Source organism: Gigantopelta aegis, chromosome 12, assembly GCF_016097555.1.
Source record: "Gigantopelta aegis isolate Gae_Host chromosome 12, Gae_host_genome, whole genome shotgun sequence".
NCBI classification, from domain to species: Eukaryota; Metazoa; Mollusca; class Gastropoda; order Neomphalida; family Peltospiridae; genus Gigantopelta; species Gigantopelta aegis.
Window position 1 is genome coordinate 20,708,672 of NC_054710.1, and position 14,417 is coordinate 20,723,088.

A 14,417-nucleotide genomic window follows, 5' to 3' on the forward strand; every position below is an offset into this window, starting at 1 on the left:
TCGTTAAACAAAACAAACTTTAACTTTGATCACTCTCAGCTTTGTTCCATCGATACAGGGATGGCTAGTTTACAGGGGCATAGCGTCATCTGGACGTGGTGGGGGATTCGAATATGAACAAGTGGACCCTTTTTCTATTTTGTTTTTGCACCACCAGAAACTCCATATGTGTAAACCTGTATGTTTTAGTTCTGAAAGCGGACCATTTGCTCCAGCCTGCGCCTCTGGTTTACATGTGTACATATTTTCTGTTCTCTGAAAGTTAGCATTTATTCGACTATTAAACTGCAGAACAATATTTTATCATTTGTTTTACTTTATATCAATGTAGATTACCGTTCACAATTAAACTATTTTTTCTTTCAGTAGATGGTGTAGATGGTGTAGATTAATATAATCCTGTGTTGATTTAGATGTTTTACTAACCATCTTGTTACCAAAGACGTGGGGCGGGATGTAGCCCAGTGGTAAAGCGCGGTCAGTTTGAGATCGATCCCCGTCGGCGATCCATTGGGTTATTTCTTGTTCCATCTAGTGTACCACGACTGCTGGTATATCAAAGGCCGTGATATAATTATGCTATCATGTCTGTGGGATAGTGCAAATAAAAGATCCATTGCTACTAATGGAAAAATGTAGCTTATTTTTCTCTTAAGACTATTTGTCAAAATTACCAAATGTTTGACATCCACTAGCCGATGATTAATAAATCAATGTGCTCTAGTGGTGTCGTAAAGCAAAACAAACTTTAAAACAAACAAACTTTGTTACCCAATAAAGTATGAACGTATTTCTTCGGATACGTGTGCTTTCTTTTTCCACATCCTCTCGGAAATCGTCGATGGGCCCATTGGGTTATTTATCACTCCAGCCAGTGCGCCACGACTGGCATATCAAAGGTGGTGGTATGTGCTATCCTGTTTGTGGGATGGTGCATATAAAAGATCCCTTGCTGGTGATCGAAAAAGAGTAGCCCTTGAAGTTGCGACAGCGGGTTTCCTCTCTCAATATATGTGTGGTCCTTAACCATATGTCCGACGCCATATAACCGTAAATAAAATGTGTTGAGTGCGTCGTTAAATAAACCATTTCCTTCCCACCTTCCTCTCGTTCATCACCGTACAGTGAATCGGAAAAACACACTTTCTGTAGGACAGCGTTTTACACGTGTGGCCAATACGCCACCCAGGCCGGTCGCTACGTGTTTTAAAGCACGCTGAATTAGATATTGGGAAACAAGTGCAACTTAGATAGCGAAAAACGCGTTTAAAAGTATGGCATATTCCGATACGGACTGTGTTGTAGCGGAGATATGACATATCTTTTTTTCATCTGTAATCGTATTTTATATTAAATATTGCAGTATCTACGTATTGCGAGAGAGAGAGAGAGAGAGAGAGAGAGAGAGAGAGAGAGAGAGAGAGAGAGAGAGAGAGAGAGAGAGAGAGAGAGAGAGAGAGAGAGACTGACTGACTGACTGACTGACATATACACAGTAATAAAAGAGTAATCTGATACAGAATTTCCACAAATTTTATTTTAATGCCAAATCATGTTTCTTACATTGCGTGTATTAAAATAAGCATAATTTCGAAGCGAAGTCCATAGCTCGTGGTATCAAACTAGCCAATATATGGCCCGTGGTATTTTTCTCGAATACAGACATTAATGGTGATATCAAAAACCATGTGAACCGGACACGACTGGACGAAGTAATTTCCACCAGGCACGCAATGGATGTATTTGTGCGGATCGCTGGGGTGAAGAAGGAATTCACGCCCCGTAGAGCAGAGCTCGTGATGTGTCGGCTGCGTAGTTCCGGTAGTCGTGTGGGTCACGTGACGAGAGCACGTCTGGACGTTCTGGAACCAAATATCTCCAGGTCGGCAGGACAACAAGCTGGCATACCCCCACGAGTCGCAGTGGATAAATTTTGTTTCGTCGCGAGGATATTCAAAAAAGCGCTTTCCTTCCATTATGTTTTTGCCCGTGCAAGGATTCGAAACTGTGGGCCCGAGAGCCAGCTTTTCTCCGTATGACGTCACCCGGTGTTCCGAGCCACACGTGCCTGTTCCCGCGTTGTACAGCGTGCCGGGCGGGCACTCCGTTATGTACATGTTGCCAAGGAAGTCACATCTGATGAATTTTGTCGTGTGGAATGGATGAGGGAAAAACAGTCGAGTGTTCGTCAGGGCATCGGAGGTACACGGGTTTTCAACATTCAGGAACGTGTCTGAAACAAAATACGTTAAAGTGACACCCCTTTTTAAACACTATGGCGTATTTTAAGGCCGGGTTTTTTTTTATTATTGAAATCAGATATTACTTAGATTTTATTGTTTAGATGATCAATCTATGTACATCCTAAGTGTTTCTGGTCAACGTGTTGTTTCTAATACCATGAATACATGAATTTTTCATATTTTTAAAAATGCACGTGCTTTTGAGAAGTAGCGGTTATGGAGAAGAGCTATTTTATTTTAAAGGGGATTTCCCCTTTTCAACATCACATACTCTTGTTTCGCTCTGTTGTAACTTTATTTCTTGCTCCAGCCAGTGCGCCACGACTGGTACATCAAAGGTTGTAGTATGTGCTATCCTGTCTGTGGGATGGTATATAAAAGATCCTTTGCTACTAATGATTTTTTTTTACTGGTTTCCTCTCTAAGACAATATGTAAAAAATTTCCAAATGTTTGACATCCAATAGCCGATGATTAATAAATCAATGTGGTCTAGTGGTGTCGCTAAACAGGATGTGTTACAGGATTGTAGATTAACCAAACTTCTATTTTCACGGCTTGAAACTTGGGTCTGCGACTTAATATAACACGCAAGGCCTTTCTATCAGTTTTCGATTCTTCTGATGGATTCACCTCTTTTGCATTTTACTTTATTTATAAAAGGGAAACAATTATTTAGAAAAAGTTACACACACACACACACACAGAGAGAAAGAGAGACAGACAGAGACAGAGAAACATACATGCATACACACACATACATATACATACATACACACACATATGCACACACACACATGCACACCTCCCTCTATAACGTCTCATGACGCATCCCAAGATACCTCTAGATAGCTACGTAATTATTATGAAATTTGTGGACTCTTTTTTTTTTTTTCGTATTAATATTCGTCTGCATCTATATTTAAAAAACCAGTGTACCACGACTCGTATATCAAAGGCCGTGATATGTGCTATCCTGTCTGTGAGACAGTGCATAAAGGTTTTTTTATGCACTAGAGCACATTGATATTTTTATCTTATCATTGGCTATTGGACGTCAAACATATGGTCATTCTGACACTTTTTTATTTTTAGGAAACCTCCTGTCGTCTCATAGGCTACTCTTACAACAGGCAGCAAGGGATCTTTTATTTGTGCATCCCACAGGCAGGATAGCACAAACCATGGCCTTTGTTGAACCAGTTATGGATCACTGGTCGGTGCAAGTGGTTTACACCTACCCATTGAGCCTTGCGGAGCACTCACTCAGGGTTTGGAGTCGGTATCTGGATTTAAAATCCCATGCCTCAATTGGGATCCGAACCCAATACCTACCAGCCTGTAGACCGATGGTCTAACTACTTCTCTACTTACCCCGCTGGCTACGTATCTACTTAGCCCACTGGCTACGTATCTACTTAGCCCACTGGCTACTTGTCTACTTAGCCCACTGGCTACTTGTCTACTTAGCCCACTGGCTACTTGTCTACTTAATCCATTGGTTACTTGTTTACTTAGCCCATTGGGTACTTGGCCCACTGGCTACTTGTCTACATAGCCCATTAGCTACTTATCTACTTAGCCCACTGGCTACTTCTCTACTTAGCCCACAGGCTACTTATCTACTTAGCCCACAGGCTACTTATCTACTTAGCCTACTGGCTACTTCTCTACTTAGCCCACAGGATACTTGTCTACATAGCCCACTGGCTACTTATCTACTTAGCCCACTGGCTACTTGTGTACTTATCCCACTGGCTACTTGTCTACTTAGCCCACTGGTTACTTGTCTACTTAGCCCATTGGCTACTTAGCCCACTGGCTATTTGTCTACTTAGCCCACAGGCTACTTGTCTATTTAGCCCACAGGCTACTTCTCTACTTACCTTACTGGTTACTTGTCTACTTACCTCACTGGCTACTTGTCTACTTAGCCCACAGGCTACTTCTCTACTCAGCGCACAGGCTACTTGTCTACTTTCCTCACTGGCTACTTGTCTACTTAGCCCACAGGCTACTTCTCTACTTAGCCCACAGGCTACTTCTCTACTTAGCCCACAGGCTACTTCTCTACTTAGCGCACAGGCTACTTCTCTACTTACCTCACTGGCTACTTGTCTACTTAGCCCACAGGCTACTTCTCTACTTAGCTCACTGGCTACTTGTCTACTTAGCCCACAGGCTACTTCTCTACTTAGCCCACTGCCTACTTATCCACTTAGCCCACTGGCTACTTCTCCACTTAGCCCAGTGGCTACTTATCTACTTAGCCAACTGCCTACTTATCCACTTAGCCCACTGGCTACTTCTCCACTTAGCCCACTGGCTACTTCTCCACTTAGCCCACTGCCTACTTATCCACTTAGCCCACTGGCTACTTCTCCACTTAGCCCACAGGCTACTTCTCGACTTAGCCCACTGGCTACTTCTCGACTTAGCCCACTGGCTACTTGTCCACTTAGCCCACTGGCTACTTGTCCACTTAGCCCACTGCCTACTTGTCCACTTAGCCCACTGGCTACTTATCCACTTAGCCCACTGGCTACTTCTCTACTTAGCCCACTAGCTACTTGTCCACTTAGCCCACTGGCTACTTCTTTAATTAGCTCACTGGCTACTTCTTTAATTAGCTCACTGGCTACTTTTTTACTTGGCCCACTGGCTACTTGTCTACTTAGATCACTGGCTACTTGTCAACTTAGCCCACTGGCTACTTATCTACATAGCCCGCTGGCTACTTGTCTACATAGCCCGCTGGCTACTTGTCTACTTAGATCACTGGCTACTTGTCAACTTAGCCCGCTGGCTACTTGTCTACATAGCCCGCTGGCTACTTGTCTACATAGCCCGCTGGCTACTTGTCTACATAGCCCACTGGCTACTTGTCTACTTAGCCCACTAGCTACCTATCTATTTAGCCCATTGGCTACTTCTTTAATTAGCTCACTGGCTACTTTTTTACTTAGCTCAATGGCTACTTGTCTACTTAGCTCAATGGCTACTTGTCAACTTAGCCCACTGGCTACTTGTCTACATAGCCCACTGGCTACTTGTCTACATAGCCCGCTGGCTACTTGTCTACATAGCCCGCTGGCTACTTGTCTACTTAGCCCGCTGGCTACTTGTCTACTTAGCCCGCTGGCTACTTGTCTACTTAGCCCACTGGCTACTTGTCTACTTAGCCCCGCTGGCTACTTGTCTACTTAGCCCCGCTGGCTACTTATTTACATAGCCCCGCTGGCTACTTGTCTACATAGCCCGCTGGCTTCTTGTCTACTTAGCCCGCTGGCTTCTTGTCTACTTAGCCCACTGGCTGCTTATCTACATAGCCCGCTGGCTACTTGTCTACATAGCCCGCTGGCTACTTGTCTACTTAGCTCAGTGGCTACTTGTCTACTCAGTCCACTGGCTACTTGTCTACTTAGTCCACTGGCTACTTGTCTACCTAGCCCACTGGCTACTTATCTACCTAGCCCACTGGCTACTTATCTACATAGCCCACTGCCTACTTGTCTACTTATCTGAAGATAACGTGTCAGAATTTGGTATCCAACATCCTATTATTAATTAATCAATGTGCTCCAGTAGTGTCGTCAGAGACAATAAAACTTTAATTTTAACTAATATCCTAATATTAAATGGCTATGCCTGAATAAAGATGGATGAACTGCAAACCCATGACGAAGAAGGTTTTTTTTAACGACACCACTAGAGCACATTGATTTATTAATCATCGGCTATTGGATGTCAAACATATGGTCATTTTGACACAGACAGAGAGGAAACCCGCTACATTTTTCCATCAGTAGCAAGGGATCCTTTATATGCACCATCCCACAGACAGGATAGCACATCCATGGCCTTTGATATACCAGTCGTGGGGTACTGGCTGGAACAAAAAATATCTCAATGGGCCCACCGACGGGGATCGATCCTAGACCGACCACGCACAAGCATGCGCTTTACCACTGGGCTACGTCCTGCCCCCACCCATGATGAAGGCAGCAAGAGGCTGCCGAAATGTTGAGTATAGCGGAAGCGGTAAAGCAGAGGCGGATCTATTGGGGACCAGGGGATCGGTCCTCCCTCCCTCTCCCCCCCCCCCTCCTCAATAATATTCAATGCCCTTTTTCCCTCTTAATATTTTGGGGTGGGGGGTTTCTCCCCCAGATGCCCTTTTAACGAGGTGGTCCATTTGCCCTTCTCCCCCATCCTCCGCAAAAAATATTTCCCAGATCCGCCCCTTTAAATTGTATAACTTTTCCTGATCGGCAGACCAAATAACAACATTAATCAGTATGAAAATAAAAACAGTATTTACCTGCACACATGTATTTTTTGTAAGGGCTCGTGATAAAATCGACTTTCGTGCATTCCCGTTCCACTCCGTTTTCTTTGCACAGCACTTCATGTTCTGTCGGCGAACAATATAAATACATTAAGGGTATATAAGTATAGGGATATTGCTTTATGTCTAATAATAATAATAACAATAATAATAATAACATAATATTTATATGATAATAATAATAATAATAATAACTAACAATAATAACAATAACAATATAATAATTATATGATAATTATATTATAATAACGATAATGATAATAATAACAAGCATTCTGAGAGTACTGCTAAAGCCATGTATGTCCGCTACCGGGCCCAACAAATCTCTTATATACAAGATTCATAACTGTGAAAAATGGCTAAAACACCATGAAAGTTAAACTTGATCTGTAACATTACGTAATACAAAATTTCATCTCAATATCTTCAGGCATTGCAAAATAAAAAGTACTGAAAAAAACCCCTCATATCTTTTAAGTTCAAAGGCCATAATTATGTGAAAAGTGAATAAATTAACATGCAAATCAAACTTGATTTGTAACAGAACATGATAAAGCTAACACAACATATCAGCTCTGTATCTCAAGGCATTGTGGGAAAAAACATCCGGAAACTATACAATGTATGTGGGACAGACGGATGAAAGACAGACAGACAGAAGGACGAAGATAAAACATATAATCCCATTCCGGTTGGACCGGAGAGACTAAGAAGAAGAAAGAAGAAGAAGAAAACAATAATAAAATAATGTTAAATAACAATAAAATTGCAGGGGAATTATAGCTTGTTAAAAATACTAGTATAGATGTGATTAGCGGGGACAGGAGCGTAGACTGGGGATTCCTAACGACCCCCCCCCCCCCCCCCCCGACTGAGGCTACAACAAGGTTTTACAATGCAAATTCAATATGAGCTATTAACAGAGGCGGATCGGGGGGGGGGGGGGCATGGGCTCACCCCCCTCCTAAATTTTGCGACGGTTATAATTTTATTATATATTAATTTTCACTTGTTTACGATCCCCCTCCAGACATCCCCCAAAGTTCCCTTGGCATTCCGCCTCATGTCATTGGGGCCCCCCTAAATGGATTTTCTGGATCCGCCACTGATTAATATAAGTGTCCAGGGAAAATGTGGACAAAAAGGTCTGCTAGGTTCATATTCGAAACCTCCCTCCCCGGTTCGGGACCTTGTTTCGCCCGCCCCCCCCCCCCCCCGGGGAGTGGGCAATGGACTGTATTCTGTTGTACCTTTAGGTGGTCCGTCTGTAATCACTGAATTCATCGTAGCGTTCAGACACTCGCCGATGCCGCTGACGTTGGTCGGCAGCTTACTGCCGACGTAGGCGATGTAGAGGGGACGTCCATCCACGGACTTGTTCACCGTCAGGTACGACGGCGTTCCGTCCGTCGCCGTGTCCGTTATTTCGTGAAATGCGGGACCCGGATGCGTCGTTTCGTACGAGGCGTAAATACGCACAACTCCGCAGTTAACTGTTGTCTGTAAAAAAAAATAGGGGGAAAATTAAGCTAGGTATTTAATAATGGTGATGATGGTAATGTATAATAATAATAATGATGATGATGATGATTTTGATGATGATTATTAGTATGATGATGATTTTGATGACATGTTGATGATTATTATTAATATGATGATGGTGGTGGTGATTATGTTGATGATGGTGATGATGATGCTGATTATTATTATTATTATTATTATGTTGTCCGTAAATATAAAAAAAAACATTTGGGTAGGAAATTAATCAAGGTACTAATGGTGGCCTTTTTCCCTCTCTATGACAATATGTCATAATTCCGAAATGTTTGGCATCCAATAGCCGATGATTAATAAATCAATGTGCTCCAGTGGTATCGTTAAACAAAACAAACTTTAACTTCAACATGGTGGGAGACAGCGTTGGTAATTGGGTGAAATTTCAACATCGATCGATGGTTAAGATGGGTTTGCATCAATCCATCAACGTTCGATTACAAAATCGGTTAAAATTATATAAGCACAATTAACCTACTATCGTGTTCACCGGGATAAACTCAACAAATCGCTAATTATATTAATACATATTTAGCATCTCTTGTTTTTCTTTGTGTATATGAAAACAAACCCCAACATATTTTATATCAATTCTATCATGTAAACAGGAGGAAAAATTAGTTAACGTTTTCTCACACAATAGCCAATATTATGAATTTTTATAATCGATCATCACATCGGATATATAGCCAAACCGATCAATTATCGATTATAATCGATCATCACAACGGATATATAGCCAAACTCAATTATCGATTACAATCGATCATCACAACGGATATATAGCCAAACCGATCAATTATCGATTACAATCGATCATCACAACGGATATATAACCAAACCGATCAATTATCGATTACAATCGATCATCACAACGGATATATAGCCAAACCGATCAATTATCGATTACAATCGAACATCACAACGGATATATAGCCAAACCGATCAATTATCGATTACAATCGATCATCACAACGGATATATAGCCAAACCGATCAATTATCGATTACAATCGATCATCACAACGGATATATAGCCAAACCGATCAATTATCGATTATATGGAACATCACTTTGTGTGCATCTGACATTAGCATGTATAGAAACCACTTAAAGTTGTATTTGTTTAACAACACCACTAGAGCCCATTGATTAATTATATCATTTGCTATTGGATGTCAAACATTTGGTAATTTTGACATAGTCTCAGAGGAAATCCTCTACGTATTTCCATTATAAGCATGGAATTTGTTTATATGCACCATCCCATAAACAAGATAGCACATACCACGACCTCTGATATATCACTGGCTGGAACGAGAAATAGCCGAATGGACCCACCGACGGGGATCGATCCCAGATCGCGCATAAGACCAGTGGCATAATCGATAATCGGAATATGACTAGTGGGCGATATTTAAGCAACATGTCATTACCAACACCGTCACGGTCGTCTCGTTGTTGGCCACGTTAGTGTTGTTGTTGATGTTGATGCTGACGGTCGTCTTATTAAACGGAAGAGATTTACTGACGTTTACCTGTTTCTCTAAGATATGCCGTATTTGAGCTAAAAATAGAACCATGTCGGTGATTGACAGGCATATAAATCACGCCTACCAACTTGTCTGACACGTGCGCGCACTGGCACACACGCATGTGCACACACACATGCATGTGCACACACATACACACACATGTACGTAAACACACACACACACTTATTCACACGCATGAGCACACGTAGACACATACGCTCCACCAGAAAACATTGGATATATATGTATACACTTTATATTTAAGGAAAACATCGATATACGCATACAAGTTCTTTTTTTTCTCTAAAATCGGATACATGCATACACATAATACAGCTTTAAAAAAAACGATATTTGAATACACACATAATAGCTGTTTTAAAATAAGATATATGCATATGCACAAAACGTTTTTGTTTTGTTTTGGTTTGGTTTTGTTTTAATGGATGTATATACAAAATCGGAAATGTATATACAAGTTACACTCATCACCAAAACGACCCAGCCGTCTGCATTCTGCGCATTGTTCAGATATATGCGCGTTGTTAAACCGGTTTAAGGGAGCTAACACTCCCCTGATACTAGCTCTGAAACAAGTGATATTTAGCTCCCCTTAGCATGTATGTTTTGTTTTTCTTTTAAAGTATTCCAAAAGGATTAAATTTCATTTTATTTCAAATTATTTTCGTGCTTATATCCAATTAAGGTTCAAGCACGCTTATGTCCAATTAAGGTTCAAGCACGCTGTCCTGGGCACACGCCTCATCTATCTGGGTTGTCTGTCCAGGACAGTTGTTAATTGTTAGTGAGAGAGAAGAGGGTGTAGTGGCCTTACATCTACTCATTGAGTCGTCAAAACTCGCTCTGGGTGGGAGCTGGTACCGGGCTGCGAACCCTGTACCTACCAGCCTTATGTCCGATGGCTTAAAGAGGACCTCTACAGAGGCCGGTCTTGGATTAAATACCAATGCTCAATACACATGGGAAATATCGTAATACAGTATATGGCTCACCATAATCTCAGTTACGGGAGCCTCATAATCTCAGTTACGGGAGCCTCATAATCTAAGTTACGAGAGCCTCATAATCTAAGTTACGGGAGCCTCATAATCTCAGTTACGGGAGACTCATAATCTAAGTTACGGGAGCTTCATAATCTAAGTTACGGGAGCCTCATAATCTTAGTTAAGGGAGACTCATAATCTAAGTTACGGGAGCCTTATAATCTAAGTTACGGGAGCCTCATAATCTTAGTTAAGGGAGACTCATAATCTAAGTTACGGGAGCCTCATAATCTAACTTACGAGAGCCTCATAATCTAAGTTACGGGAGCCTCATAATCTAAGTTACGAGAGCCTCATAATCTTAGTTACGGGAGCCTCATAATCTTAGTTAGGGGATCAATTAATCACTCCCCCAATGTTTTTCACCGCGGGGTCTGGTTATACTAAAACAAAATCGGATATATACACGCGTTACACTTGTCAGCAAAATTGCCATGGTTGACCTCTCAATAAAAGAAAACATAGGATCTATGCATTTCGGATATATGCATACATATTTCCATATACGTATTGCACTCGTCGGCAAAATGAACGTGATTTAGTATTCTACACTAAAGAAAACATCGCATATATATTGATTTTGGATATATGCATACACGTGGATATATGCATACAGCAAAATGATCCTAACTACTCAAATAAAATATCGGATATATGCATCCATGTGCTGCACTTGTCAGCAAAATGTCCCTAACTACTCAAAGAAAAATCGGATATATGCATCCATGTGTTGCACTTGTCAGCAAAATGATCCTAACTACTCAAAGAAAATATCGGATATATGCATCTATATGTTGCACTAAACTACTCAAAGAAAATATCGGATATATTCATACACATGTGACACTCGTCAGAAAAATTATCTGAACTGACCTCTGCATGCACTCTTTCTGATCTCATGTAGAACGGTCTGTATTTCCGTGAAATTCTCCATCAGAAACACGTGCGTACAGTTCGGCGAGGTTGCCACTGCTTGTAGCTCGTTGACGTTCACACTACCCACTCCGATCGTAAAGAACACAATCCCAGCATTCTTAGCGCGCTGGGCTGCCGCCACCGTCGCGTCCGTATCGTACGACATCCCGTCTGTCACAAGCAAGGCAACTTTAGCAGATCCTCTACGCATCCCATAATTCTCGGAGAAAACGTCGTTGACCGCCATGTTGATTCCCAGCGCCGTGTCCGTTCCTCCTGCGTCGTACATGATAGAGTTAATTCCCTTTATCACCCCAGCCTCGGTGTGGTGTGTCGTCAGGCGGAAGTCGAGGTACGGAAACGAGCTGAAGCTGACTGTTCCCACGCGCACGTGATCAGCGCCGATTTGTAGTCCCCTGACAACGAGTGTAAGAAAGTCGCGAACCTTTTCAAAGTTGAGAGGGCCGATACTTCCAGACGTGTCCACGATAAACACCAGATCCAGCTCCGCGCTACAGGAATCTTGAAAGAAAGAAGAAGAAAGGAATGTTGATACACCACACTGGCGTAGGAAGCTGGGGGGGGGGGGGGGGGGGGGGAGACAAAGGGGTAATGTGCCGCCCACTTTGTAGCAGCAATCTGAGCAACGATGGTTTTTATATATTTTTACATTTTTCCAGGAAGGTCGATTAATCACCGTGGAACATTATTTCTGTCAATCTTTTTCATTCTGTATTGTTTTGTTTTTAGTCATTTTTATTGTTTGAATTTGCGATTTACTGATAAAAAAACCCGTCAACTTTCAAATTTCACTTCTGACCCCAATCGTCCTTCAAGATCATAAAACCTAAAGTAATACTGAACTACCGGTTGTAATGTTTGCCCAATTAATTCACTATTATCATATATACTTTGGCAATTGTAAATTCTTAATAAAGTTCCCCTACTTTTTTTGAAGAGTATATATAATGTACGTGCCCCACACACACACACACACACACACACACACACACATATATACAATTTTGCCTAACAAATATAAAATAGTATAATATATATACGGGCGTAGGAAGGTGGCAAAAAGTGTGTGGGGGGGGGGGGGGGGGGGGGATCGGGGCATACACACACACACATATATACAGACTTAAGTATATTATTTATTATTTTAGTTACAGCTTTAACTCTGTTTTTGCTAGTGGTTTTATGTGCGTATTTTTATTTTTGTTGACAGATTTCCCTGATGAAGCCTGAATAGACCAAAATTTAAATTAAAGAGGGATATATGACTTTTAAAGGAGGCTTCTGACTTTTTCTTTATAACACACACACACACAGACAGACAGACAGACAGACAGACAGACAGACAGACAGACAGACAGACATACATACATACATACATACATACATACATACATACATACATACATACATATATATATATATATATATTAATACATATAATAAACATTTTTTTAAAAACCACCTGCTCCCCTTTTGTTGACCAGTACCAACGCTATACGAAGAAACCCGACGCCCCTATACGTTACCACAAGAAATTCAAAATACAGCGCAGGTTTGTTTTGCATAGATTTTCCTCTATCCTTACCCCACATATCAATATCAATAAGGGCTAGGGTTAGAGGTGACACGAGTCATACATATATAATATTACAAACTTGTACATACCACTTAAATTCGCTGTCCTCACAAACGTGCTCACGGGCTCACGTGGGCTATAAATAGTTTTCCATATGAGCCCCTGAGCGGCGATATCGCCAGGCAAGTTGGGACCACGCACTATCTGCACGTACAGGGAGGCCGCTAGACCGGAGTACAGCGGTTTAAGGAGATCGCGCCACGTCACGCGGTTCCAGTCTATGTTTAATGACGTCATGATTCGGTTACAGATCTCCATCACAGACGCCGGACAAGGTGTAGTTGACTCGAACTTAGACTTGTCCACCTAAAAGAAAGCAAAGAGCAAATTGTTTTATACCCCCACAATATTAAGACAGAACCATGTTGAACTAAATATTTGTTTTTTATGATCGCGGATCAAACTCCCCCATTCTCCCCAACTCACAACGATTTGTAAAATATATATTATCCAGTTGAGCATGGCTCGAACTCTCTATAAGGTGTATAGCACCAAATCAAATCCCATAGACGACAATAGTAACATATGTTGCTAAAACCTGCATCGTATCAATCGACATAAACACAACGGATATAAATACTACCACCCCTCACCCTTAAATTTAATCAGAATAAATTGGGAGTCAAGCTTCTCATTTCAGAGATATCGGGTAGCGTCTATGACTACCCTAGTTCCACACAAAATTTGAGTACTTTTTACAGGTACCCCATACATGTTTCAAGCACAAGGCTACGTTGACACAGTGGTACTAGATGAAATCAAATTACATAAATTTTTTGCCCAGATAAAAGTTTTTTTTACACCCAACACACATTTATCACCAATCACAGGACTTGAGGTGTTAACTGCTCTAAATGCACCTCGAAATTTGACCCAGCCGGAAGTTATTTGGTTTAGTACTACAGTACCTATAAAGGTGTAGCTCCCTCCCTGCATACGTGCTTGGTAGAGTTACACATCGCGATACGTTTCATAATCGTAATTTACATTGATATTCGTATCTATCCTTGTAGATTCTTCCACAATATCCACCAATCTATCCACCCACCCATCCATCCTTCCACTGATCCATCCACTGAACCATCCATCCATCCATTCACCCA

General features: G+C 41.5%; 1 protein-coding gene across 1 annotated transcript; it reads right to left on the reverse strand.

The window, feature by feature from the left end:
* Positions 1–1,517: 1,517 nt before the first annotated feature.
* LOC121386730 (collagen alpha-1(XII) chain-like) lies at positions 1,518–13,592 on the reverse strand. The gene is made up of 6 exons (XM_041517725.1): positions 13,344–13,592; positions 11,616–12,179; positions 9,580–9,710; positions 7,841–8,090; positions 6,564–6,656; positions 1,518–2,233 (listed from the first exon to the last, which is right to left on the reverse strand). The coding sequence occupies exons 1-6, from the start codon at positions 13,570–13,572 to the stop codon at positions 1,623–1,625; spliced, it is 1,878 nt and encodes a 625-aa protein (XP_041373659.1). The 5' UTR covers positions 13,573–13,592; the 3' UTR covers positions 1,518–1,622.
* Positions 13,593–14,417: the final 825 nt, after the last annotated feature.

Coding starts and splice junctions, on each gene's coding strand:
- LOC121386730 (XM_041517725.1), bottom strand. CDS start 13,572: ATGGAGATCTGTAACCGAATCATGACGTCATTAAACATAGACTGGAAC. Junction 9,711..11,615: donor CAGAAAGAGTGCATGCAGAG/GTCAGTTCAGAT, acceptor TTCTATTTTTAG/CTCAAATACGGCATATCTTA. Junction 8,091..9,579: donor AGACGACCGTGACGGTGTTG/GTAATGACATGT, acceptor TTTTTTTTACAG/ACAACAGTTAACTGCGGAGT.